Below are 26,999 nucleotides of genomic sequence, written 5' to 3' on the forward strand. Positions count from 1 at the left end.
AAATGAAACACATAGCCCTATTTTTGTATGTTTCATGTATAAATAGTAGGGATGGCAAAGTATAAGTAGTAGTGAGTGAGTGAGTTCAGCTTTACGCCGCACTCAGCAATATTCCAGGTATATGGCGGCGGTCTGTAAATAATCGAGTCTGGACCAGACAGTCCAGTGATCAACAGCATGAGCATCGATCTGCGCATTTGGGAACCGATGACATGTTTTAACCAAGTCAGCGAGCCTGGCCACCCGATCCCGTTAGTCGCTTCAAGTTTGAATGGTCTGCAGGCATGTTATAATCATTCCATCTGGCCAATATTTAGTAACAGAGTGGTCTAAGTGTGTCAATGCTGATAGACATGCAGCATACAAAAGGGTAGTGTAAAATGAGAAAAACAGGAAAACCTTTGGCTGCAAAGAATATGAGTTTTCGTAACATATATCTGTTGCAGTGTTAGTTGGTTAAAATATTTCTTGCATTATCAGTTGCATTTTAAAGGATTTCATACACCATGTCTTCTGAAATTATAGAGGTTTTGAACATGTTACACAGTGTTGAAGAAGGACAGTACGCTATTTAGAATGGACATTATCCATCATAGTTTTCTATTTACGTATCTCTTCGAAGTTGTTGCCGCCTCACGGGATCATTGCAGTGGCCATTTTCCATTACCGTTACACACATTCCTTTTGCTAAAATATTTTACTGATGTTATCATGGTGCAGTGAAATCACAGGTAGAGCAACTTGTTTTGTGAAGTAATGTGTCAACATAACTCATATTAGTCATCACTTTTATCAGAATGTGGACATTAATATCTTGGTGCAGTCGAGTAAAATGTTGAGTTTTCCTGAAAGTCTGTTCCAACATCAGTATTTTCAAAAATAAAGCACGAGTATTTTGCACTGGATGTAATCCCCAAAACTGTTTGTGTTATTTTCATAGAAACAATATATCTTTTCCGTACATGTGAATATTATAGTAATGGCATGTTTATGTTATTTCAGTACATGAAGAGTCTAAAAAACACCTGTTTATTTTATAGTATGTTATCTTTCAGTACCTGCAAACAAAAACCTTGCTAGGAAGATATATTATCTGCTTCTTTTCAGTCATCCATTAGGCCCTTTAGTTGTGAAGTCCTCTATATTACGGTAAATGACCTGAAGTTACTACAGACGCCAAACTGATCGATGCCAATCATGATCAGATCAATAGCTGAATCATTAGTTCACAACCAGGCAGCTGTATTCTAAATTGATCTGGCAAAACATCCACGTTTCATAGGCCTCATGGTTTTTGAGACGATGTCGGAAATATGCTGTAAAGTTTGAACTGGAATGGCGAACAGACAGGTACCTGACAACGTTAATGGCATATGCTGGAACATTTTATAGACTGACCTTATCAAAACATCATTTGAATATGCAATTGGCTTTCAGTCGAATCATTAATAATATATACCATTTGATCAATGTTCATTATAAACGCTTGGCTATTGCAACAGATGTTGATGTGATATGACTGAAGGGATGGAGCGAACCGGAAATGTCACTGGGCTGCTATGTATTCCCTTTGTAAACACAATGCAACAACCAGACGAGCAAGTTGTCTGGACCACGGCTATGTTAATATCAGATGTTCGCACCCTTAAAAGCACGAATGTAAGTGTTAGGAATTCGGGATGTCAGCATTACCCATCCACCAAGACCAACCAACGCTCCTAACGCCTTACCAAGCAGTTCACTGACACAAACCAATCCATGACTGTCTTATGATCAGCGGAATTAACCCAGGCCGTTGCATCTTTTGTTAAGAGTCATTGTTGGATATCAATATCGCAGAGCAGACCTCATAAACATGTTTTGAAGTGAAATTGCTCTTACGTGTGTCAGCTGTTTCAAAGGTCTACACAACACCGGCGTGTATACAAATGAAGTTGAATATTTTGACACGTGCTATCGCCATGGGGCATTGTCACGCTTAACCTGCAAACAATTATTGCAGTTTGGCGAGGTTCCGCCAACTGACTCCATGTCTGTGGCTGTGACTTACTTCCGGTAATATTGTTGTTATTAAAGTCGTATATCAGTTAACAGTTTAATCATCATTACGGTTGGATTACAATCGTCAGTGTTATCGGTGACCTCCAATCGTCAATGTTACGGGTGGATTACAATCGTCAGTGTTACGGGTGACCTCCAATCGTCATTGTTACGCGCGGCCTACAATCGTTAGTAGTGTCAAATTGTCAGCTCATTCCATGTCTGTTTTAAAGAGACTTTGCAATGAGGACACGTGTATGGGCGTCCGCGACTACAAGACAAGAAACCAGTTTCGGGTGTCAATATTAGATCTTCCCCGTCGTAACTCACGTCGCTAGGTACAACTGTGACAGGAGGACAACATGTACTGATTCAAGGACTGTGGTTATCACCCGTGTTTAAAGGTAAGAGCTTCAAGTTTATTGTTATAAGGGTCGAGGGTGGTGTTCAGCATCCTGTTAATCAGGTTGTGCACTCTATAACTACAGTTGGTGGTCACAGAAAATTTTACGCTGCTTTTAACAATATTCCAGCAATATATCACGCGGGGGACACCAGAAATGGGCTTCACACATTGGGCCCATGCGGGGAATCGAACCCGGGTCTTTGGCGTGACAAGCGAACGCTTTAACCATTAGGCTACCCCACCGCCCCGGGAAGACGAGGAACAAGACAAACAACATACACCGTATTTCTACCTGTCACACACATACAGCCAAGTAGTAAATACACATCAATTGAAAATTTCACATTTGAAGGAACAAATACAATGAACAATTTATTCATTGATGAAAAACAGTGTTCAAACAAGAACGATGAGCAAGCAATGTCAGCGAGAGATTGTGTCATAATTGTTGATACGCTGATCATTTGGATCATGAATACAATAATGCCCGGCCAAGATATACGATCAAACTATGACCTCCAGGCTTCGTATAATTTGTTTGTTTGTTTGACGCAGCACTCAGCAACATCCCAGCTATATGGCGGCGGTCTGTAACTAAATTTAATCGAGTCTGGACCAGACAATCCAGTGATAACTGTGAATAAAGGCGAGAGATAGAGCGAATACAATCTCTGAATGGACCAAATAGTGACATATTACCGTTCTATATAGTCACATTATAATCTATGTCACACGCCTTCTCAGAATGGACCAAATAGTGACACATTGCCGTCGTTTTATAGTCACATTATAAGAAGTTATGACATGACAGTTTTCCTTTCGCCAGCCATATCAGCCCGAGAGCCGAAGGCCCCGAGGTTTGATATGGTAGTCGAGGGCTGATTGACTGGCAAATGGGAAACTGTCATATCATAACCTTTTTATCGTATACAACATCAAGGGACGTAACTCTAAATCAAACTAGGCCCCGTCGATTGAAGTTTCGAGCGTTTGCGTGTGAAGTTTCGCCATTCGTTTGCAAGAAGCTATTCGGCTTGTTCAGTCGAGTTGGTCACGAATGTATAATAGCCGGACAATACGGCTGATATGGATTTTCGGCCCAGGTGGTCAACATGGACATATGCCGACAGCCAGCATTGTATGTGCAAAATGGTCTATATTATTCATAGGTATATGATGATAATCACAACTGTAACCTACATTGGTTTTAGTACCAAAGCGAGAGAACGTTCAATTACACCAAACCACCATCCCCAATCTGGATCCGGTGCGTTTCAGAATCGGATCGGCATCCTCACGTGATCTGAAGTTACAATCGGATCGCGCCATGAATGTTGACACCTGTTCCAGTTAAATATCTATCGAGTGGGTTCATTGTTTACATCGTAGTGGTATGGGTGTTGTGGTTTGTTGAGCATGCGCACACCTTACGAGGTAGTCTTCCCGTCAGGAAGATTAAACTGACCCCTAATGGGCCATACAACCTAAACAGATCAGGCGCGGGACATATGGTTTGCCGATGTTAATTTTTGGAGATGAAGTGAAATGGACTGTAACATCGCGTTCAAGAATTTTGCATCTATGTAGCGACGCCATGAAACACACGTATGTGTGTGCGTGCATGCGTGTGTGTGCGTGTGTGTGTATGCGCGCGTGCGGCGTGCGCTAGCCCGTACTAACGCCGTCTAAATACTGTCAAAAACAGCAATGCCCATTCTAAAGTTTAAAATGAATACCCAACTCCGGCACATTATATTGTCTCCGTGCAACCCCGCTCGTTGTTTTATCCGTTTAATACCGAGGGTCAAGTCAGCTGTAGAACAAACATAATTTACTAAACGTATTTTGTTATGAAGCCGCCGGGCATCGAACTACCAACTTTCCGCTCTCTGGGCAGACACGCTATATCCACAACACCACGGAGGGAGGTCGACAGTAATGAGGAGGTACGGCAACGTTGGTAACCCGTGCCACGGCAGCAGCATCCGAAGCCATCCTAAGATATCAAAGGTCGGTACTAAGAGGTTATTACATGACAGTCCCTGAAAAAAAAACCCCGATAAAACGGCGAAAACACGACGCACGCACGCACGCACCCACCCACCCAATCCATATGGTAGTAATTACTGTTTAAGGAGATTCTCCGGCAAATTCAGCGTTAACGTGGCATTTCTCATTTACCAGAGTAATGATGTAGTATACTGCACTTACCCAGATATAAGTATTTCGTCAAAATTAGGTTTGTTCCCCGAAATGTAGATCGGCTTCCGTTTATCTTGCTCAGCTCACCCAGGAGTATACAAGCGGAGCTGCCTAGTTGCGCTAGAATGCTTTCTATATATCAAGTTATCTTTATTCCGAGACAAGGGAAAGCTCATGATAGTGCTGATACCAATTCCGTCGGGAACATAAAGGGAGACTATTATATACCATCTTTTGAGCTGGTGATGTAAAGATAAACATGTCCCATTGCATTCTAAAACAACATCACGGTTAGCAACGATAGCGATATTACAGAATGCCAGGTATTGATCTAAGTTGTAAACAAGCTACCAGACCCGGAGGTTACAGAAAAGCTGTTACCGTCGAGGGTTGTAATTGTTCTGCCATGACGAAAGGTGTATCAAACGCACAGCACACAATCTATTTTGTAAACCCAATAAGTCCCTTTCAGTAACGAAAAAAGCGCGACACCAAATGTGTGCCAGCCCTTATGGAGAGCAAGTCACGCCATCAATTAATGTGTAACGCCAGAAAAAAAACAGTGTATGTGATTACCTGACACGCTGTGTATGTGATTACCTGACACGCTGTGTATGTGATTACCTGACACGCTGTGTATGTGATTACCTGACACGCTGCTCCGTGAGTTGGAGAAGGAACGAGTATTCCAGTTATGTGACGGCGTGTCAGATTAATGTAGGAGCAAAGGTCTCAGACGTTTGCCGTGTTGGTGAAACCTACGAGTACCGGAGTTACTGCTGGCAAACCTTGAAACATAATCGGGGCCTACCGGGATTCGAACTCACGATAGGTTGCTAAGGAACGCGACTGCACAGAGAGAGAAACAGTGTATGTGATTACCTGACACGCTGCTCCGTGAGTTGGAGAAGGAATGAGTGAGTAGGGCTGAACACCGCTCTGAGTGAGTTTAGTTTTACGCAACACTCAGCAATATTCCAGTTTTATGGCCGCGATCTGTAAATAATCGAGTCAGGACCAGACAATCCAGTGATCAACATTATGAACATCGATCTACGCAATTGGGATACGATGACATGTGCACCGAGTCAGCGAGCCTGACCACCCGATCCTGTTAGTCGCCTCTGACGACAAGCATGGGTTACTGAAGGTCAATTCTAACCCGGATCTTCACGTATCACGCCTCTTTGAACAGTATTTAAGTGATGTGACTGTGTGTCAGTTTAATGTAGAATCAATTCCCGAAGTGAGTTGAGGCGCCTTAAATTAAGCTGAATGGCCCCGGTTCATCTTTCATCCGTCCAAGCAAACAAAATAGACGCTCTCACACCTACATTACCTAAACATACAGGTTACCCCAGTTTCGTGATAACATAAAACAGTTACATAATCTCCGTAGTTCTATATATATATAACCACCAAGCAGGTGCGTAGCAAGCAAATTTTTTCGTGTAAGCCCGATAGGTTACAAAGCTATATATTTAGATGGCACTGAGAGTTTGCCGAATCGTAGTAGCAACAATCATGTGTAAGCCCGGGCCTTTTTTTACAGTTGTATCTACGCCCCTGCCAAGGTATGCATATGATTCATCGTGTTAAGCCCGAGTAAAATATGCTCCTTAGGCACACGAGAGGTGATGTTGTAATTAGGTTAATCTGACAATGAGTGCACGGCGAGTAGGAGGAATGCTGTACAAAACAGAAGGAATATGAGTAGCCGAAGTATTAATCAACGTGTTCTTGGGGACGGTTCTTACGAGTGTCAGGAAAGGCGGGAGCATCACAGTGTTAAGGTGAGATGTTAATGTACAGAGAAATTGTGGAGATCAGGGGCTCCTTTCATGAAGCAACCTTTACTAAGGTTAACCTTAACTCCCATTCTTTAATTGCACTAAGGTTGTGACTTACGATCACCTTAGTGCTTTGTGAAAGGAGGTCCTGGGTTAGAAGTCTTCAACAGTCATTGGTTGTAGTAAGAGGCGACTATTGTGATTCAGATTTGTTTATGCATTTCGTGGTAGTTAGCTCATGGTGTCAATCACTGGATTATCTGCCCCAGTTTTTATTATTTACTGACATATAGCTGGGATATTGCTGAGCTAATACTACAAGCAAACAAAAAAAGGTATTGACATATAATTAAGTGGTTGATGGCGGAGCGATGCGCCTAATATTCCTTCATGTTCAACATTTGTAACATCCAGTAAAGGAAATTTTTAAATAGAATTCGCAGACATCAAATTGTCAAAAGCACCCGGAAATTGATGAAAATCTGCAGACATCGTAATTACTAACATAATTGCATTCTCTAGGAACAACATGTCCTGTTTAAGATTAAACATAATAGTCTTGAATTAATAGGACAAGTTTGTGAATCAACTACACTTTGAGATGTCATAAATGGGAGCACAAACACCCGACTGTCCCTCGGTCCAAGAATAAATAACCATCACCGACAACAGACCGAACACAAACTATAAAATTCAATGTATGAACAGAATTGTAAGCAAATATCAAAACGGCAGCCAAAATTCCTATCTGGGTATTAAGATGTTATCCATTAGCAATTTGGCATGTGCTTAGTTGTGTATGTCTGTGTGTCTGCCGGCCAGTCCTTGTTTAATCCACTTGAGGCCAGGTGCCAGGCAGGGAAGACACGTACCAAATTTTAACATGTTTTGGGAATCGAACCATGACAGGCTGAGGCTCTATCCGCTACACCATGGGTACAGTTTGGACTGATTGCTCTGTGGCTAAAATCGAATGGGTTTGAATACATAAACAATCTGTATATCGAGTTCTTAGAAATAGACGAATATATCATTCTGTGACTGGTCTCCCCAAAATAACATCGACCAGTTCAATATTCAGACAATTCATGTACAACCTATAAATACAAATCCACGAGGAGTTGAATTTTGCTCTCTTAGAAATATCAGTGTATTATTTTCTAGGTTTGTAATCATACTCAGTAACTGAATAATTGAATGTTTACTATAAACGCTACTTAAAAAACCCGACGAAATGAGATCCTCATTTAGATGTTTTTGTGTTGCTGACAAGTCTGCACGTTTAAGTGAGGGTAATACTTCTTTGATGTTATCCTCGTGAGCCCTGAGTTAAATGTGCATAATGTGCACACAGGTTATAGATGCAGCCTCCATCCAAACCCAGCTGATGCTGGAGATAGTAGTTATGTAACACTACACATCACGTTACTACGGATACTACTCAAATTCCTGCAGTAAACCTGGGATGGCATTCACCGTCATGGCGCGACTGATCAATTACGGCAGTATAAGAGAATATGGAGGAGCTTAATTGTTTGTAGTAGCATATGATCGTGGGACAATGATAATGCTGATCGAGTCTGTTGAAAGTTATCCTCCACAGCATGTTGTACTGTACGTGGCCATCCTGGTCGTGGTGTGGTGCACTCGTGTTGTCCTTAACATATGTCGAGTAGTATACGATGTTGTTGAGAGACATTGATAATGCTGACTGGGTCTGTTTCAGGTCATCCTCCACTTCAACATGCTGTGCCGGTACGTGAGTGTGCTGGGGATCATCCTGGTCGTGTACCTGTGTCTCGGGGCGCTTGTGTTCCACTACATCGAACACCCTAAAGAGGCCGAGGTCAGGGACAACCAGCTCGGCTCCATCAAAGAATTTATGTGTGAGTATCTGTTACCTGTCCCTTGATGTATCCGTTACTTGATGTAACTGTTACCTGTTATCCGATGTATCTGTTACCTGTCCCTTGATGTATCCGTTACCTGATGTAACTGTTACCTGTTATCCGATGTATCTGTTACCTGTCCCTTGATGTATCCGTTACCCGATGTAACTGTTACCTGTTATCCGATGTATCTGTTACCTGTCCCTTGATGTATCCGTTACCTGATGTAACTGTTACCTGTTATCCGATGTATCTGTTACCTGCCTACCTATTATCCGTTATCTGATCACCTATTCTCACGAAATGTGCACCAACTGATAACTGTAAATGATAAAATTTTAAAGTTCTTTTTTTAAAATGATAAGTCATTTTATTGTTAGACCATCATTTATTGTTCACAAAGTTCAAACTATCAAAAGTCAGATGTCAAGGAGAACACGAAGATCGCCAATCATGATTGGGTACCCATGATGGGGTAAACTAATTTGCATAAATTTATCATCAAACTTACTATACAGGTTTTTACACATAAGTTTTATCTGATTATATTGTGATAAACAACAAAACTTGGCCATTTTACAACTTGAATACATTTTGTAATCTACGTTAGCGTAACACTACCATATCTATATAGAAAGTTTGAAAAAATACTGGTGAAATGTTGCTATTTCTATTACACAGAGTTACATTAAAAGATACAAAAGAGATCAACTGTTTCTTCGTTTCAATCGTTATTTAAAGTACAGATAGTACATAAGCACAGTGAAAATTCATCCAAACTGTAATCACGTTACCTGTTTAGTTTGATATAGAATGTTAGCAATGAAAAGCCAATTAAAAGTAAATAATCGTTTAATGTTCAGAAGAGTTCATGCTATAACTTTAGATCCATAGTTGTCTTACCTGAGTAGCCCTGATGGTGTGTGATCAGTTCTACTCAGGTAACTGGACTTTCGCGCACCTTTCAATCACACCACTGAACAAAATGTCCGTCATGCCATGTGCTTTTGGCGCTTGGATGACTGCGTCAATCCTACTTCTGGAACCAGTGGACGGTCAGTGCCAAAGGTACGTAACTATTGTGTGCAATCCGAGAAAAAGACGATGCTCCTTTGGAAACGAGGTCACGTAGATTACATAACGTAGATTACACAGACATCTTTTAGCCCCCACCAAACGTTTAAAGTGGTAAGGAACAGCATCTCCTTCACTTAGTTATTACTACTGAATAGGTCCGTTCATTTTAAAACCCTTTTGGTGACACTGGATGTACAGTTTGTATCTTATGGTCGTCACGTAGATTACATCCTTAAAGAATCTCTACAACTTTAAACCTGTGAAGCATCATGGTGAGAAATCGGCTGAAATTTAGTGGCTGTGAGATTGATATTGTATTGTCCCAACATAAAACTGTAAATAAGGAATACTATCTAATGAATGCATATAATTTTTATAATAATTATATGGTCTTTTTTCATTACCCTGAGTCACACATATGTATAACATATTATTAACAATTTCTATGTCACGGAAACCTACCAAGCTTTTCTCCTAATATAAACATGAAACGAATAAGTGAAATCAGTATAAAAGTTCTTTTGGATGCGGAGACACGTAAAATTACAAATGGTGCACATTTCGTGAGAATAGGTGTGATGTATGTTACCTGTATATATGTTACCTGTTACCTGATGATATTTGTTACCTGTTACTTGACGTATATTTTATCTGTTATCAGGTGTATCTTTACCTGTTACCTGATGTACCCTTTACCTGTTATCCGATATACCTGCTACTTGTATCTGTTACTTGTTACCTGGAGTATCTGTTATCTGTTACCTGATGCATCTGTTATCCGTTATCTCATGCATCTGTTACCTGTATATATGCTATCCATTGCCTGATGTACCCTTTACCTGTTACCTGGTGTATCTCTTGCCTGTTACCTGGTGTATATCCGTTACCTGGTGTATCTGTTACCTGCTTCCTTATGTATCTGTTGCCTGTTACCTGGTCTATCTGTTACACGGTGTATCTATTACCTGATATTTCTGTCACCCATTACCTGATGTACCTGTTACTGGTAAGATTAACTGTTTTTGTTGTTGTTACCTGATGTATCTGTTACCTGGTGAATCCATTAACTGTTACCTATGTATCTGTTACCTGTTACCTGGTCTATCTGTTACAAGGTGTATGTGTTACCTGCTTCCTGATGTATCCGTTACCTGATGTACCCTTAACCTGTTTCCTGTGTGGTACTGGTAGGATTAACTGTTTGTTTGTTGTTTAACGCCTCACTGAGCAACATTCCTGCTACATGGCGACGATTTGTAAATAATCGAGTCTGGACCAACAATCCAGTGATCAACATCATGAGCATCGATGTACGCATTTGATATACGATGAAATGTGTCAACCAAGTCAGCGAGCCTGACCACCCGATCCTGTTAGTCGCCTCATACGACAAGCATGGGTTATTGAAGGTCAATTCTAAACCGGATCTTCACAGGAATAGGATTAAACCCCCTAAATCATATTTTACTCAACAGTGAGTTTCTCCTAGTTACAAGCTATGGTCATGCAAAGTGACTTGCTCCAGTGACTGATCCACTTTAGAGTGTAACTACTCTTGGATAAAAAATCACTCTCCTCTCATGATCAAAACACCCCTTCAGAATGAAATCAGGCACGCCAAGTGAGACCACCCGATCAATCTATTCGTCCTTTAAGACAAGCATAGTATGCTGGGTTCCAAATCTAACCCGTTCGTACTTCTTACACATGCTTCGTTCTCTTTCCAGCTAACTACAGCTGCCTGTCTCCTGCTGAGTTGGATCTGTTCATCCTGAACATGATGGCAGCCTATGACCAAGGCGTCCTCGTCACCACCAACACTACCTCTAAGGACAACTGGGACTTCTTCAGCTCCCTCTTGTTCTCGCTTACCATCGTCACCACCATTGGTTAGTAGATTAATCTCAGTACTTGTAACGACTGTGGTAGGTGTGAGGGAACATCGCCTTCACGAGACGAGAAAGCGATAGAGCCAGAATCCCTTGCCCGTTCAGTGTTATCGCTTTCTCGTCCTGTGTTCTCGCTTAACTTTTTCTTGCGGTCGTAAGAACGATGTGTCCTTCTCGGTGACCATAAATAACGCAGTGAAGAGGTCTATCGGAGTCTCTCGGTCAACAAGACTTTGAATTCATAGGAATTTCCAACATGGCTCCTAAACCAAAATCCACAGAAAAGGAATGGGGTCGCTCATACATGACTTACTGAGTTTGGTTTTACGCCGCTTTTAGCATTATTCCAGCAATATTACGGCGGGGGACACCAGAAATGGGCTTCACTCATTGTACCCATGTGGGGATTCGAACCCGGGTCTTCGGCGTGACGAGCCAACGCTTTAACCACTAGGCTACCCCACCGCCCCCGCTCATACATGAACTGGAATAGGAGGCTGATACAGTTTGTATTCTATCATGTTTCCCCTGTGGAATTAAATAAATATGACTAAACCATTTTCATAATCTGATAACAAAGCCTATTTCTGTAACTGACTTTCCATTATCTGTTGACATAAGCTTATTTCCGATACTGACTATCCATGATCTGTTAACATATTAAGTTTATTTCCGTAACTTATTTCAGTTTCTGATTTTCAATAATCTTTTAATACAAGCCTATTTCCGTAACTGATTTTCCAAAATCTGCTGATATTTGTGTATATTTCAATTCCCGTTTTTAATGTGGCCGTGTTAAGACAGGTTAACGTCTTTCCTGATCTGTGTGAAATCTCCCCCCTCTAGGGTACGGCAACATGTCCCCGGTGACCCCCGGGGGGCAGGCCTTCTGTGTGTTCTACGCTCTAGTTGGAATACCCTTGTGTGGAGCTTTCATCATCAACGTGGGCGTCAAGCTGCAATTTCCCTTACGGATAATCTTGGAGAAACTGTGCTTTTCAAAACTTCAAATCTGCAAGAATGGCATATGCGTGCTAGTTGGACTTCTAATGTGGTTATTCATACCAGCAACGGTATTTTCGGCGGCTGAAAAATGGACATACGGAGAGTCACTGTATTATTGTGTCATCACCATGACAACAGTTGGTTTGGGAGACTTCGTGCCGGGTGAGTGGTCTCCTACACAAATACATTTTTCATCTTATTGATGTGTTTATCGAATATGTAGACTTTAAACTCAATTCTCCGTTATACACACGGCAGACACCCGGTTCGTGACCATACTCTGTGTTTGATTAAGTGACATATTCATTTAACATAATGTGTAAAGTCTGTCAAATTATATCGCTTACATCGTTGATATATTCATATTCGATTTTCCAATTTATAATATTTCCATTTCCTAATATATTATGAATATTTTTCAAATCGTATTGAATGTAGAAATATTATAATAATTTCATATGCAGATATTATTCTTCGGGAATTGGAAATATTCTACTCGTAGTTAATCTACACACATATACTTATACCACGATAGGTAATTTGAAAAATATATCAAATATAACCGATACATGCAACAAAGATATTTCGTTTTATTATATACCCTAGTAAACTTAGGATAGTGATATAGGGGTGCAATACGGATGACGTGGTCAAATTCCGTATTGCACCCCAGATTCCGTATTGAATTACTACCGCTACGCTATGATGTGTTTTATAAAGTAACAGATTAATGCAAGATAAGAGGGTATATAATACAGAGCTAACTACAGAGCTGCATTAGAGAATGGTGAAACATTGATAACCAGGAAATATCACCCCCCACACACCCTTTCTACACCATTCACACGTCTGTCTGTAAGCTGTCTTACATATCAGGGGGTTACACAACCTACTGGTTAAAGCGTTCGCTCGTCACGCATAAGACCCGGGTTCAATTCCCCACATGGGTACAATGTGTGAAGCCCATTTCTGGTGTCCCCCGCCGTGATATTGCTGGAATATTGCTAAAGCGGCGTAAAAATAAACTCACTCACTCTCTCTTACACATCATAATTTGGCACTTTGTAAAGTGCCTAGCCTCATCTTTGGTACTTGTGCATGTTTTTCAGGTCAACAAAGGAGGATCTGTCGGGTCCTGGTATTGGATCTTCCTGTAAGGCCTTCTTACATTATTGCAGGTCAACAGGCCACCGGGTGCTGGTGGTGGATCTTCCAGTAACGCCATCTTATATTATTGCAGGTCAACAGGCCAAGGAATATCGGGAGGTATATCGGGTCCTGATGGTGGTGTGGATTCTAATGGGTTACGCATGGCTTGCAATGCTACTCAGCAAGATGACAGACACAGTCGTTCAGGTCAACAACACCATCGAACATAAAAAACGATCGGTAAGGGACCAATTATTTGATATTCTGCGGGGAGGAGCCTGGAGCTACATCGTAAAATAACTCTCTCAGAGGAAAAAGATCGACAAAAAGAGTTGAAAAGAGAATTTGCTTTGCACACCAAAATATAATGCGGCAAGAAATATTCAGGCTCATGGTAAAACTTAAAACATATCTGGTTTTGTAGCTGAAAAATGACCTTGTCTCCATTCAGGCTATTATCCTGTTTATGTTGTGTTGGGGTATGGTAATTTGTGTTTGTAATTACGATCGAAATATGACTTACAGACGTCGTCTACTGACGAAGATGGCGAATGTTGTACAACCACTGAGAAGGGCACGAAAGAGGTGAAGGTCAAGAATGAGGTCAAGGACATGAAAGAGGCCAAGGAAATATCTATGATCAGCACCAGTTTGTAGTAAGAAGACACCGGAATATCAATCTGATAAACAGTTTCATAAAAGGATGATGACCTCGAGAATCTTACAAACTTAATATTTGACCCTTTTGGGGTCAGATCATACTGTATGTACATATGGTGGCGCTATTTCGTACAAAAGATGTTGGTCCCCCTAACATGTGAAGACACACATCAACACGACTGCAGTGTCAACAAACCATTACCATGGCGAATCTAGGACCAGCACACAATTGACAGTATGCACTTCATAGACCAACGAGAGTAAATTGTGGTCTATGGTCTTCCCCGCCGTGACGTTGCTGGAATCATACCAGAACGACGCTGACTCACTCACTCACTCAACGGTTTTTCACATGGGTCTGTTACGGCTATAGCGAAACAAGGTCCTTAAAAGACGTAAATGACATTGTTTACATGTGTTGTATTGGACAGGTTTTCAGGATCAGGTCACCCTCGAACCATTTAAAAGACACACTATAAGAGTGGTGCGGACTTTCCAATCGACCGAGGCGTATCACTGCCACTCAGTTTCACCCAGTTTGGGACGATCCTATCCTGTCATGTGTTGAGGTTGTAGTAAGAGAGGAGGACTTAAACAAAGTAACCGTATGTGGGTATAGAACCTGGTGAGCCAGTGCATGTATGTGATGTGTCCACATTTAGCAGTCACGGTCGTCCGACTCCTCACTCGTCCGACCAGGCGACCCTCGACGTACCAGGCAAGTCCAGGCTTAAATCGCCTAGGACAACATGGAACGGCAAAACGGTTAGGTACCTATTGAAGGGTCCGCCCGAACGCATACAATATTCATATCGGTAATGATTAAACATTCTTCCCATCGACGATATTTCCTATTATCGGTCTTTTTAACGGCCGTTCTGGACACTGCGCTAATTTTCTGTTTTCATCTTCTGTAGCTGAGTGTATTGCCACGACAGTAAAAATGATGTGATAGGGACGTATTGTTTTCCATGTACCTATGTCCATAGCGAAGTGCTCTCCGTGTCATCTGAATCAAAACAAACAAATAAAATGAATTTTTATTATTCCACAACGGCATGATATTATCCAAACTTCATCAGCTGAAGGCTGTGGGCATTGTTTGTAGTGCTGCGCTGAACCATATTGCAGCTGTTTCGGTGGCTAGCTGGAGGAAATCGAATCTGAGTGTGAGATTGAGATCAAGTTTACGCCGCTTTTAGCAATATTCTAGCAATATCACGGCTTCACACATTATACTCATGTCGAGAATCGAACCTGGTCTTCGGTGTGACGAGAGAACACTTTAATCACTAGGCTACCCTACCGCAAATAAGCCGAATTTCGACCAGACAAAGTGGTGATTAACATTGTGAACCACGCTCAACCTTCGGGGCACGATGACACGCTGTCAACCAATTATCCGAACGTGGCGTGAACATATTGAGTCCTTGCAGATAATGCTGAGGTAGTCCGGAAATTCCACTGGCATAGCTGTACAAGTAGCGTAGAACACGAACTGAAGACTGAAGACTGAATGCCTGCAGATGGGATAGGTAGCTCAGGTTTGGTTTACTTGCATAAAGCTACGAAAAAAGGAAAGAGTTCAGTGGTTGCATTAATGGTAGGAGTCAATTGCCAGTGTGGACTTGCCAATACAAGGTACCTGTAGGTTGGAACGTTTTTGGCTTGTCACAATCTACGTTTTGTGTCTGAACACACCAATTGTTGTTTAAATACCTGTATGAAACACATCCAGATTGAAAACCACGTACTGTCACAACTTTTCGGAGATGAAAAGAACGCTAAGAAACATATTCCGGGAATCACTCGGAATCACAGAAGCATGCAGTCCTATATGTGTCATCTCCCAACAACACCGAGCTATTCACAAACAATGTACCTCCACATCTACACCCTCTTGCTCTCGTCAGTGTCCACGAATAAACGTTAATTCACATCGTCAGTATTTTTCTGGATTTTGACATGAAATGTTTCAGAGTTTACAGAACACACAAAGGCGTTGTTGTCTTGTCCGACATGTGTATAGTGCATTAGTTTGACGTCCAACGGTGTACTTGGTGACCTGGCTTCGCCCATGTTGGTTGTGATGTCCTGGGACCGGCGCTGATACTTCATCATTTCGTGGCGCAGTCGTCTCAGCTCTGCCTGAAACAGTCGGGAAAGGATATAAAGGATTTTATCTACGCTTCGTCAAGTTCTCCTTTACAGCCTGACGCCATTCCGAGACAAGTTAGATGAAGGATTTTATATTGGCGTATGAATGTCAAAACTACTTCAAACAAGCCTGTTTACATGCATATACTCACCTCCACTTCAGTGAATGTGTGTCTCTCCACAGATCGGGCTTTCTCCACGATGGTGATTGAGATACAGCTGATGATGAGAGACACATATACTCACCTCTACCTTGGTCAGTGTGTGTCTCTCCACAGATCGGGCCTTCTCAATGATGGTGTTTGAGACACAGCTGATGATGAGACACACACATATACTCACCTCTATCTTGGTCAGTGTGTGTCTCTCCACAGATCGGGCCTTCTCCACGATGGTGTTTGAGATACAGCTGATGATGAAACACATAATATACTCACCTCTACCTTGGTCAGTGTGTGTCTCTCCACAGATCGGGCCTTCTCCACGATGGTGTTTGAGGTACAGCTGATGATGAAACACACATATATACTCACCTCTACCTTGGTCAGTGTGTGTCTCTCCACAGATCGGGCCTTCTCCACGATGGTGTTTGCGATACAGCTGATGATGAAACACACATATATACTCACCTCTACCTTGGTCAATGTGTGTCTCTCCACAGATCGGACCTTCTCCACGATGGTGTTTGCGATACAGCTGATGATGAAACACACATATATACTCACCTCTACCTTGGTCAGTGTGTGTCTCTCCACAGATCGGGCCTTCTCCACGATGGTGTTTGAGATACAGCTGATGATGAGAGATATATAAGCCAGTCCGATGAAGACCCAGATGTAAATAAAGAATGTGTACAGACTTCTGTTCCATGTCAACAGATCTGCTGAAAGAAAGCGGGTACACCGAAATTATCTGACTGCTCTGGGCGTCATCACACAATCTGACTCACTCAGCAATATTCCAGCCGTCGATCTGTACATAATCCATGTGAGTGCCGATTAAATAGACATAATACGTTTTATATCAAGGGACAATTTACTTGATATAAATCAAAAGGTTTTGTAGACAAAAAGAAACAAAGCAAATGTTCTATATCCGAATATTAGTTCAGCATAGCATTTTTTTTTAAATGTATGTCGTAAACGGAAATATATTTTAATGGGCAATCTCTTTTTCCAGATGATGATATTGGATTCGTCACTGCAGTTGTTTATTGAAAACATGATTTTACTCATATGTGTGGACATATTAACTGTTTCCAGACTATCTATACAATATTAATACACTGCCTGGAAATAGGGACCGTTAAATTTGATTACGCTGAACTTTAAGAGTACCATATATATTGAATTTCACGTACCACACTTTGGTTGTGTGCCTGATGTAAAGTTAATTGCAACTGTCCTCACAGGTGTGTTAAAAGGATCCGTATCATCACGGTCACTGGTAATAGGGCCCGTACGTAGCTATAGGTCACGGCACTTCGCGCATTCGTGACCAACTCGTGTTATTCCGGGACAAGCCTTCTTGCAGGTTACGGAAAGGGGCGAGTGGTGACGAATGCACTTCGCGAGACCTTAGTACTTCCGGTGATGAACAACATTTGATACCTTTTCGAATGGTCCCATGGTTGTCAGTTGACAGTAAGGAACCGATAATCCTTGCAAGAATAACAATTTTCCGATCTGACCATCCTCAAATTAGCCAACTATTACGAATGTCAACAGCTGTGACAGTAAGCATATAGTCATATTTGGCGGTCGCGCAATTCAACCAGAACTGGTTCTTGAACATACGCTGGTCACAGGAAATCTGGTACCGGAAGTAAGCTGGGCCCCTTCTCGCATATCGCAAGTTGGCGAGCTAAAAGGGAGCTGGGAACCAGCTTAGTACCGGAAGTAGCGCCTCGCTGTCTTCACTATTGCAGGTACATCATATACAGTCAGACTGATTTGTGTAGACTTACGTAACATAGGCCATTGTCTAGAATTTAACAAATTTCTCAAACTCTTGGCCACGGGAAGACAAAGGAGCACGATCGTATAATGTGGTACAAGAATCTTTGGTAAGGGACGCAATTATTTAGTGACTGAGTGAGTATTGTTCCATTGACATATAACTGAAAAGTATCACAGGTAAGCGGGGTTAGTTTGACCAACGAGTGTTTGTGTTTAACGCCGACATCATCAAAATTCAAGCTACATCATGGTGGTCTGTAAATAATCGAGTCTGAATCAGAAAATCCAGTGACTGACATCATGCGCATCCAACTGCACAATTGGATTCGATGACATGCATCAACCACGTGTGCAAACCTGTCCACCCGATCCCGTTAGCTGCCTCTTACAACAAGCACCAGCGAGTGAGATAACGGTGCTAGAAATTCTCCTAACATAATTGGAGGTAACCGGGATTCGAACCCCTTATCAAAATTCTGTAAACCACGTGACCAGCCATATGCCTGAAGTTAAACAACATACCAGCTGTGTATAAAGAACTCACCCCCCCTAAGCAGAAAATCCCCAAAGCCAATCGTGCTGAGTGTGATGAAGCAGTAGTAGACAGCGTCCACCATCGTCCACCCCTCGACGTGAATAAATAACGCTGACGGTAGAAGTATGGTGACGTTAACGCCCACGAAGACAACGATGGATACGTTGATGGTCCTGTTAATCCAGGCCCTCTGACAATACTGTACCCGGTACAAACGGGTTATCCAGTTGTTCAGCTTGTCGCCGATGTCCTTCAACATGATGAGGGTAAGGGGGATACCGATCAAGGCGTAGATAACGGTGACCACACGACCGGGCGTCGTAACGGGGGCGAGGTGACCATAACCTGCAATGTAGTCATTGTATATTTTCTGAAACAGAAGACCAAAAACCTTTATAAACGTATCAGAACCTCAAAGAAATCAACATTCAAGGAGACAGTCATACAACAACCGATATTAAGTGAGTGAGTTTAGTTTAACGCCGCAGTCAGCAATATTCCAGCTATATGGCGGCGGTCAGTAAATAATCGAGTATGGACCAGACAATCCAGTGATCAACAACATCAGCATCGATCTGCGCAATTGGGAACCGATGACATGTATATCTATGCTATTGTTATATTTATTTAAGTAAAATATAAAGTTGCAAGATGATATTATGTGTTGCTAAGGAAAATAGTCTTTAATACCACAAACTAAAGCTATAATTACCATTTTATCTTATTATAACACATATCATTGCAAAGACTCTGTGACAAATCACAAAAACTCTGTCAGAAATCATAAAGTTTCTGTCGCAAAAATCATAAAAACTCCACTCTTACTGTAGCCAAGTTCCCTACCAGTGAACATACACACTTGAAGGGAGTGAGTGAGTATGGTTTTACGCCGCTTTTAGCAATATTCCAGCAATATCACGGCGGGGGACACCAGAAAAGGGCTTCACACATTGTACCCATGTGGGGAATCGAACCCGGGCCTTCGGCTTGACGAGCGAACGCTTGAACCACTAGGCTACCCCACCGCCCCCACACTGGAAGGGAACTTAGGGGCAAACTGTATTGTCTTTACCATGATTCTCAATGCAAAAGGTGAGTATACATTCATATTTGAATATTGCATAGTATTTTTTTTCTTGCCTATTTTTTCGCCCGCCCCAATCTTGGAACATTCAGGCGATGAGAAACACAGAATTAAGTACGGACGCCCTTACCAAAACGATTGTGTTACGAAATCGTGGTCAAAGTGCTTCTCAAATTAGAGATGGGCTGTAGGTGTTAAGAGTGAGTGGACAGAAAATTCGTAATCGGCTACGCACATGGAACCTGCATGCCTGACGTGCACGTCCTAACCCACCGCCACATTGCTGCATGACGTCGTTGGTGTTGGTTTTAGTATCAGTGTGTATATCTCATGTGCCGTCCGTATCATTTCTCTACCCTGATTGCACGTGTAGTTACGGTTGCCCAAGACACACGTGATTTTCACTTTTTCGTATTTTCTACAGTACGTGCCGTGGACGTGCATCACTTTCTGCATAGAGCACTGTTATGTTTGATGATGTTCTGCAGTGATTTAATTTAAACTTTTGTTGTTAAACCTTTGCAATTTCAATTTCACCTTTAAACAGGTAAAGTTTCTTTTGGGCATCAAGTTACTTGTAGTTACCTGTAATTGTGATAGTATATAACACTTACCTGTAGTAGTGACGACATATAACACTTACCTGTAGTAGTGACGACATATAACACTTACCTGTAGTAGTGACGACGTATGACAATCACCTATAGTGGTGACGACTTATAACACCTACCTGAAGCAGTGATGACGTATAACACTTACCTATAGTGGTGACGACGTATAACACTTGCCTGTAGTAGTGACGATGTATGACACTTGCCTGTAGTGGTGACGACATATAACACCTATAGTAGTGACGATGTATGACACTTGCCTATAGTGGTGACGACATATAACACCTATAGTAGTGACGATATATAACACCTATAGTCGTGAAGACGTATGACACTTGGCTATAGTGGTGACGACATATAACTCCTATAGTAGTGACGATGTATGACACTTGCCTATAGTGGTGACGACATATAACACCTATAGTCGTGACGACGTATGACACTTGCCTATAGTGGTGACGACATATAACACCTATAGTAGTGACGACGTATGACACTTGCCTACAGTTGTGACGACATATAACACCTATAGTAGTGACGACATATAACACTTACCTGTAGTAGTGACGACGTATAACACTTACAGGTAGTAGTGACGACATATAACACCTATAGTAGTGACGACGTATGACACTTGCCTGTAGTAGTGATGACGCATAACGCTTACCTGTAGTGGTGATGACGTATAACACTTACCTGTAGTGGTGACGACGTATAACACTTACCTGTAGTAGTGATTACGTATAACACTTACCTGTAGTAGTGATTACGTATAACACTTGCCTGTAGTAGTGATTACGTATAACACTTGCCTGTAGTAGTGATTACGTATAACACTTACCTGTAGTAGTGATTACGTATAACACTTGCCTGTAGTAGTGACGACATATAACACTTGTCTGCAGTAGTGACGACGTATAACACTTACCTGTAGTAGTGACGACGTATAACACTTACCTGTGGTGGCGACGACGTATAACACTTACCTGTAGTAGTGACGACGTATAACACTTGCCTGTAGTAGTGACGACGTATAACACTTGCCTGTAGTAGTGACGACGTATAACACTTGCCTGTAGTAGTGACGACGTATAACACTTGCCTGTAGTAGTGACGACGTATAACACTTGCCTGTAGTAGTGACGACGTATAACACTTGCCTGTAGTAGTGACGATGTATAACACTTGCCTGTAGAAGTGACGACGTATACCACTTACCTGTAGTAGTGACGACGTTTAACAGCTGCCTGTAGTAGTGACGACGTGTAACACTTACCTGTAGTGGTGACGACATATAACACTTGCCTGTAGTAGTGACGACGTATGACACTCACCTACGGTGGTGATGGCGTATAACACCTGTAGTAGTGACGACGTATGACACTCACCTATAGTAGTGACGACTGTGGCAACGAATGACATCGCACCAGAGTAATCCCATTTGTCTGATATGGACCTGTTCTCAACAACCGCCCTGGCCATCCTCACGTCGCCCTCCACAACTCCAACCAAGTACCTCAGCTCCGACATCGTCACACACGTGGAGTTGGCTGCGGTAAAGCCACAAACACTTTACAACATGGTATACTTATAGGGATGAGTGAGTGAGTAAAAGTATTCGAGTTATATCAGGGTGTGTCATTTTGATATGGGAGGGAAACCCGAAGTCAGGCATATCTCAGACGTTCACCACGTTTACGCTACACTCAGCAATATTCCAGCTATATGGCGGCGGTCTGTAAATAATCGAATCTGGACCAGACAATCCAGTGATCAACAGCATGAGCATCGATCTGCGCAATTGGGAACCGATGACATGTGTCAACCAAGTCAGCGAGCCTGACCACCCGATCCCGTTAGTCGCCTCTTACGACAAGCATACGTTACTGAACATCACTTCTAACCCGGGTGTGAGTGGGTGAGTAAGTAGATATAAGACCAAGCACCTTTTAGCACTATACCAAGAGAGAGAGAGTGAGAGAGATCAAGTTTGGATCTTGGGATGACCTACATTTGTCGACTAACTGCAATAATAAAAAGCATCATCATCATCATCATCATCATTAAATTACTACCCCTGCCTCTCACCTAAAAATGCCTGGATCTCTTGAATCATCTGTTCTCTCATTACCTTCTCGTTGTCCAGTTCGAGGCTACGGAATATGAACATCCCGATGAACAGGTAGGACGCGGTCACAAAGATGTGCAAGCCCAGACGGCCATTGCTCTCCATCGCCTCCTTCATGACCAGAAGAAAATAACATCAGATGCTTCTGTATGTGCTGTATAACTGAACTGAACTGTATTAACACTCCGGGTGCGTTCTGCGGCATTAGAGGTACATGTTCCCATCATTATGTACAGCTTATATATGTTACATACATGTGTGATACACATTATATATGTTACATACATGTGTGATACACATTATATATGTTGCATACATGTGTGATACACATTATATATGTTACATACATGTGTGATACACATTATATATGTTGCATACATGTGTGATACACATTATATATGTTACATACATGTGTGATACACATTATATATGTTACATACATGTGTGATACACATTATATATGTTACATACATGTGTGATACACATTATATATGTTACATACATGTGTGATACACATTATATATGTTACATACGTGTGTGATACACATTATACATGTTACATACATGTGTGATACACATTATATATGTTACATACATGTGTGATACACATTATATATGTTACATACATGTGTGATACACATTATATATGTTACATACATGTGTGATACACATTATATATGTTACATACATGTGTGATACACATTATACATGTTACATACGTGTGTGATACACATTATACATGTTACATACGTGTGTGATACACATTATATATGTTACATACATGTGTGATACACATTATACATGTTACATACATGTGTGATACACATTATACATGTTACATACATGTGTGATACACATTATATATGTTACATACATGTGTGATACACATTATATATGTTACATACATGTGTGATACACATTATACATGTTACATACATGTGTGATACACATTATACATGTTACATACATGTGTGATACACATTATACATGTTACATACATGTGTGATAAACATTATATATGTTACATACATGTGTGATACACATTATATATGTTACATACATGTGTGATACACATTATATATGTTACATACATGTGTGATACACATTATATATGTTACATACATGTGTGATACACATTATATATGTTACATACATGTGTGATACACATTATACATGTTACATACATGTGTGATAAACATTATACATGTTACATACATGTGTGCTACACATTATATATGTTACATACATGTGTGATACACATTATACATGTTACATACATGTGTGATACACATTATATATGTTACATACATGTGTGATACACATTATATATGTTACATACTTGTGTGATACACATTATATATGTTACATACATGTGTGATACACATTATATATGTTACATACTTGTGTGATACACATTATATATGTTACATACATGTGTGATACACATTATACATGTTACATACATATATGCTACACATTATACATGTTACATACATGTGTGATACACATTATATATGTTACATACATGTGTGATAAACAAAATGGTAATACATACATATCTCTTGGTTGGTAGAATAAACTATGTCTGTACATGCATTTAACCAGATAAATGAACAATGTTACACTCATGTGTTATTGTTTATCTGATGAGACATTATTATTTTGCAAAACATTGCTGATGAAAATATTACATGCGTATGTATGGGGTGTATAACCATGCCGGACTTTGGTTGGTCAGAATCATTTCCCAGACAATGTGCACTCCAATCAGATTCTCATAGCCCTGGGGGGTACACAACCTAGTGGACCATACAGGAGCTAGAATGATTGGCACTTGCGTTACCATTTCATCCATTTTCATTAGTTTCCTCACCTCACATACCGTAAACTATTGAGGAATGCGTTTTCCCAAAGTAGCATAAAAAACAGACGGTGTCAATGGATTTCTGTTTAAAGTTGTACATGATTATATTATTGTGTATTTAGAAAATGATAATTCCATTCACAAGGTGGTTCGTGAAAGCGTTTTTAAAAATGTCGGCTAAACTTCGAAATTTACAGCGAAACGTGTCAATGTGTTGTTGTACATTTCAGAGATAGAAACCATACGGAGAGTTTTTCTGATATTGTTTGAAACTCTAATGTCTTTTTCGACATGCTGCGCCTGTTACGTCAGCAACGCCTACGGGCAATTGGCATGTTGGAAGTTGGAATAAGCTCGAACTCTCAACGTTTCACAGTTAGTAATTAACAGACTACAATCAAAAGACAAATAACGTTGATAACAGATGTCGGCCTGGTGGAGCTTGAGCGGAAAATGGCGCACAAATCCGTATCATCAGAACGATGGTGTTTCGAAATCGTTGCCAAAGTGCCTCTCGAATTGGAGATGGGCTTCACAGAGCTCCGGGCGTTTGTGGACAGACGATTCATAATCGGCAACACAGATAGAAGATGCCTCGTCAAAACATTGGTTGTCTTAAGAATAGAGGTGGATATTAATTTCACTTTTAATGGTGAAAATGACATGATTGAGAATTGCCAGTATCTAATAAAATCTATGGTTATGATTCGCCTGATGAAGGAGCAAGACGTAGCCCAGAAACGTCGTGTTGTAAATATATAATAAAGAAGTTGTAAATCCATAGCATACCTTGTTATGTTTTGGAAAGCAATTTATCAATATTACCTCTGGAGCATTTTCAAATCCTTCCGTATGTTTGTTATCAAATACCATCTGACCCAAGAGGATAAACATTCGCTGTATGTCAACAGAGGCAGAACAAAGAAGGTCATTGATCTTAAATACATTCTTGCTAAGCCAATGTTTTATTAGTGAAGCAAAATATTTGATTTCCAAATGATTTCATATTTGCACACGTAAACTGATACTCTTCTCGATCCTGCTCTGTACACACTTACCGTTAAAGAAATACATATTATAGTTAACTACAGCAAAAGTACGAATAGTGTCCTTCATGTCTCGAAACTGCCCCGGACCAAGTCCCATAGCGTGGTGCCAGTATAGTCACCAGGAACAGTTTTGAGAACATGTGGTCAAACAAAGCCACACAAAGTTACCAGGAACAGTTGTAGTAAGAACATGTGGTCAAACAAAGCCAAACAAAGTCACCAGGAACAATTGTAGTAAGAACATGTGGTCAAACAAAGCCAAACAAAGTCACCAGGAACAGTTGTAGTAAGAACATGTGGTCAAACAAAGCCACACAAAGTCACCAGGAACAGTTGTAGTAAGAACATGTGGTCAAACAAAGCCACACAAAGTCACCAGGAACAGTTGTAGTAAGAACATGTGGTCAAACAAAGCCAAACAAAGTCACCAGGAACAGTTGTAGTAAGAACATGTGGTCAAACAAAGCCACAAAATCCTTTCCATAACAAACGTCTGCCAAAATCAGAGGGGATTCCATTATGAGCATGTGTTTATGACTCACCATCAAATAGTGATGACGTCAGGAGTTCTGTAAGGATATTCCACCTACTGGTATCATCCGTCCCAAACACATGCACAGGTAAGTCATTTGTTCAGGGGAAAATGTAGTACAGGTCAAAATAGAGAATCAGTTTTGTCATTGATGTGTCAATGTGTCAAAAGTTCGAGACGATCTTTAAATGTCCACCAAATATTTTTTAAAGCTCTTCTGACACCTTGAATGTTGTAACTTTGATAAAAGAAATTAACAAGATTAAGGAATGCTCCTACAGCGAGCAAGAAATTAATTAACTAGCGCATGAAGTGAGGGAAATATAACAATTGTTATTTATTCACAGTCAAATCTAATTAAAATCAGATCTCCGTTCTCTCCACCGCTAAACACTGGCATCGGATATTACTGAGGTTGTAGTGAGGCTGATCTCAATTTGACATTTTGAATGAACAAGTACTCATCCGAAAATATACATGAGGAACCCGTCTAAGGTTTTCGGAAAACAATAAATCTCGCTTTTCTACAAATATCTTTTCGGTCATTTAACATTTAGCTTCATAAAGTTTCATAACATATTTAAATGATTTGCATAAGTCATATTTACCTTTAAATACTGTACACACCAAACCCAGAGCTGTCCCACGATTCTCCTTCCGTAGAAATGTATATAACTGTACTTGAAACCAAGAAGCTGTCTTCACATGACAGTCGAGCTAGTAATTTGTTTATGTAATCCAGACAGAAATAGGATCCCAAAATATGATATCACTCCTTCATTTATCAGATTCACCATACTCCTCGCTGAATTGAAAGCCTTGTCAATTGGTTTTCACGAACAACCTGTCCAGTCAAATCACACGAGCCACCTCACGTCCGTCGGGCAATGAACACTTCTATCCAGATCGCGATAGTGCCTATTGACTGCGATAACCACCGAGTATTGCTCCTCACGTTTAGTTAATGGCATCAC

At 40.9% G+C, this 26,999-nt stretch overlaps 2 protein-coding genes across 4 annotated transcripts; one reads left to right on the plus strand and one right to left on the minus strand.

The window, feature by feature from the left end:
* Nucleotides 1-1,522: 1,522 nt before the first annotated feature.
* LOC124261561 (potassium channel subfamily K member 16-like) lies at nt 1,523-15,164 on the plus strand. The gene is made up of 6 exons (XM_046695883.1): nt 1,523-2,444; nt 8,165-8,324; nt 11,132-11,293; nt 12,140-12,460; nt 13,539-13,687; nt 13,973-15,164. The coding sequence occupies exons 2-6, from the start codon at nt 8,183-8,185 to the stop codon at nt 14,102-14,104; spliced, it is 906 nt and encodes a 301-aa protein (XP_046551839.1). The 5' UTR covers nt 1,523-2,444; nt 8,165-8,182; the 3' UTR covers nt 14,105-15,164.
* On the minus strand, nt 15,136-26,771 carry LOC124261557 (potassium channel subfamily K member 16-like). 3 transcript variants are annotated; one of them, XM_046695873.1, is made up of 7 exons: nt 26,634-26,771; nt 22,541-22,691; nt 21,841-22,002; nt 18,767-19,102; nt 16,990-17,147; nt 15,990-16,255; nt 15,136-15,254 (listed from the first exon to the last, which is right to left on the minus strand). In XM_046695873.1, the coding sequence occupies exons 2-6, from the start codon at nt 22,683-22,685 to the stop codon at nt 16,037-16,039; spliced, it is 1,020 nt and encodes a 339-aa protein (XP_046551829.1). In that variant the 5' UTR covers nt 22,686-22,691; nt 26,634-26,771; the 3' UTR covers nt 15,136-15,254; nt 15,990-16,036. The 3 variants fall into 3 exon arrangements, with proteins under 3 accessions (XP_046551829.1, XP_046551830.1, XP_046551828.1); XM_046695874.1 differs by having other exon boundaries at nt 15,136-16,255; nt 16,990-17,144; XM_046695872.1 differs by having other exon boundaries at nt 15,136-16,255.
* Between the last annotated feature and the right edge of the window lie 228 nt (nt 26,772-26,999).

The sequence above is a fragment of the Haliotis rubra genome, unplaced genomic scaffold (assembly GCF_003918875.1).
Source record: "Haliotis rubra isolate DU_JTF1 unplaced genomic scaffold, ASM391887v1 Scf80, whole genome shotgun sequence".
In the NCBI taxonomy this organism is placed as follows: Eukaryota; Metazoa; Mollusca; class Gastropoda; order Lepetellida; family Haliotidae; genus Haliotis; species Haliotis rubra.

What these genes read in the sequence shown, in the direction of transcription:
- LOC124261557 (XM_046695873.1), bottom strand. Translation starts at nt 22,685, where the DNA reads ATGGAGAGCAATGGCCGTCTGGGCTTGCACATCTTTGTGACCGCGTCC. An exon ending in CACAGTCGTCACTACTATAG is followed by an intron (nt 19,103 to 21,840) that starts GTGAGTGTCATA and finishes ACTACATTGCAG; the next exon opens with GTTATGGTCACCTCGCCCCC. An exon ending in GGATTTTCTGCTTAGGGGGG is followed by an intron (nt 17,148 to 18,766) that starts GTGAGTTCTTTA and finishes GCTTTCTTTCAG; the next exon opens with CAGATCTGTTGACATGGAAC.
- LOC124261561 (XM_046695883.1), top strand. Translation starts at nt 8,183, where the DNA reads ATGCTGTGCCGGTACGTGAGTGTGCTGGGGATCATCCTGGTCGTGTAC. An exon ending in CTCCATCAAAGAATTTATGT is followed by an intron (nt 8,325 to 11,131) that starts GTGAGTATCTGT and finishes TTCTCTTTCCAG; the next exon opens with CTAACTACAGCTGCCTGTCT. An exon ending in TACCATCGTCACCACCATTG is followed by an intron (nt 11,294 to 12,139) that starts GTTAGTAGATTA and finishes TCCCCCCTCTAG; the next exon opens with GGTACGGCAACATGTCCCCG.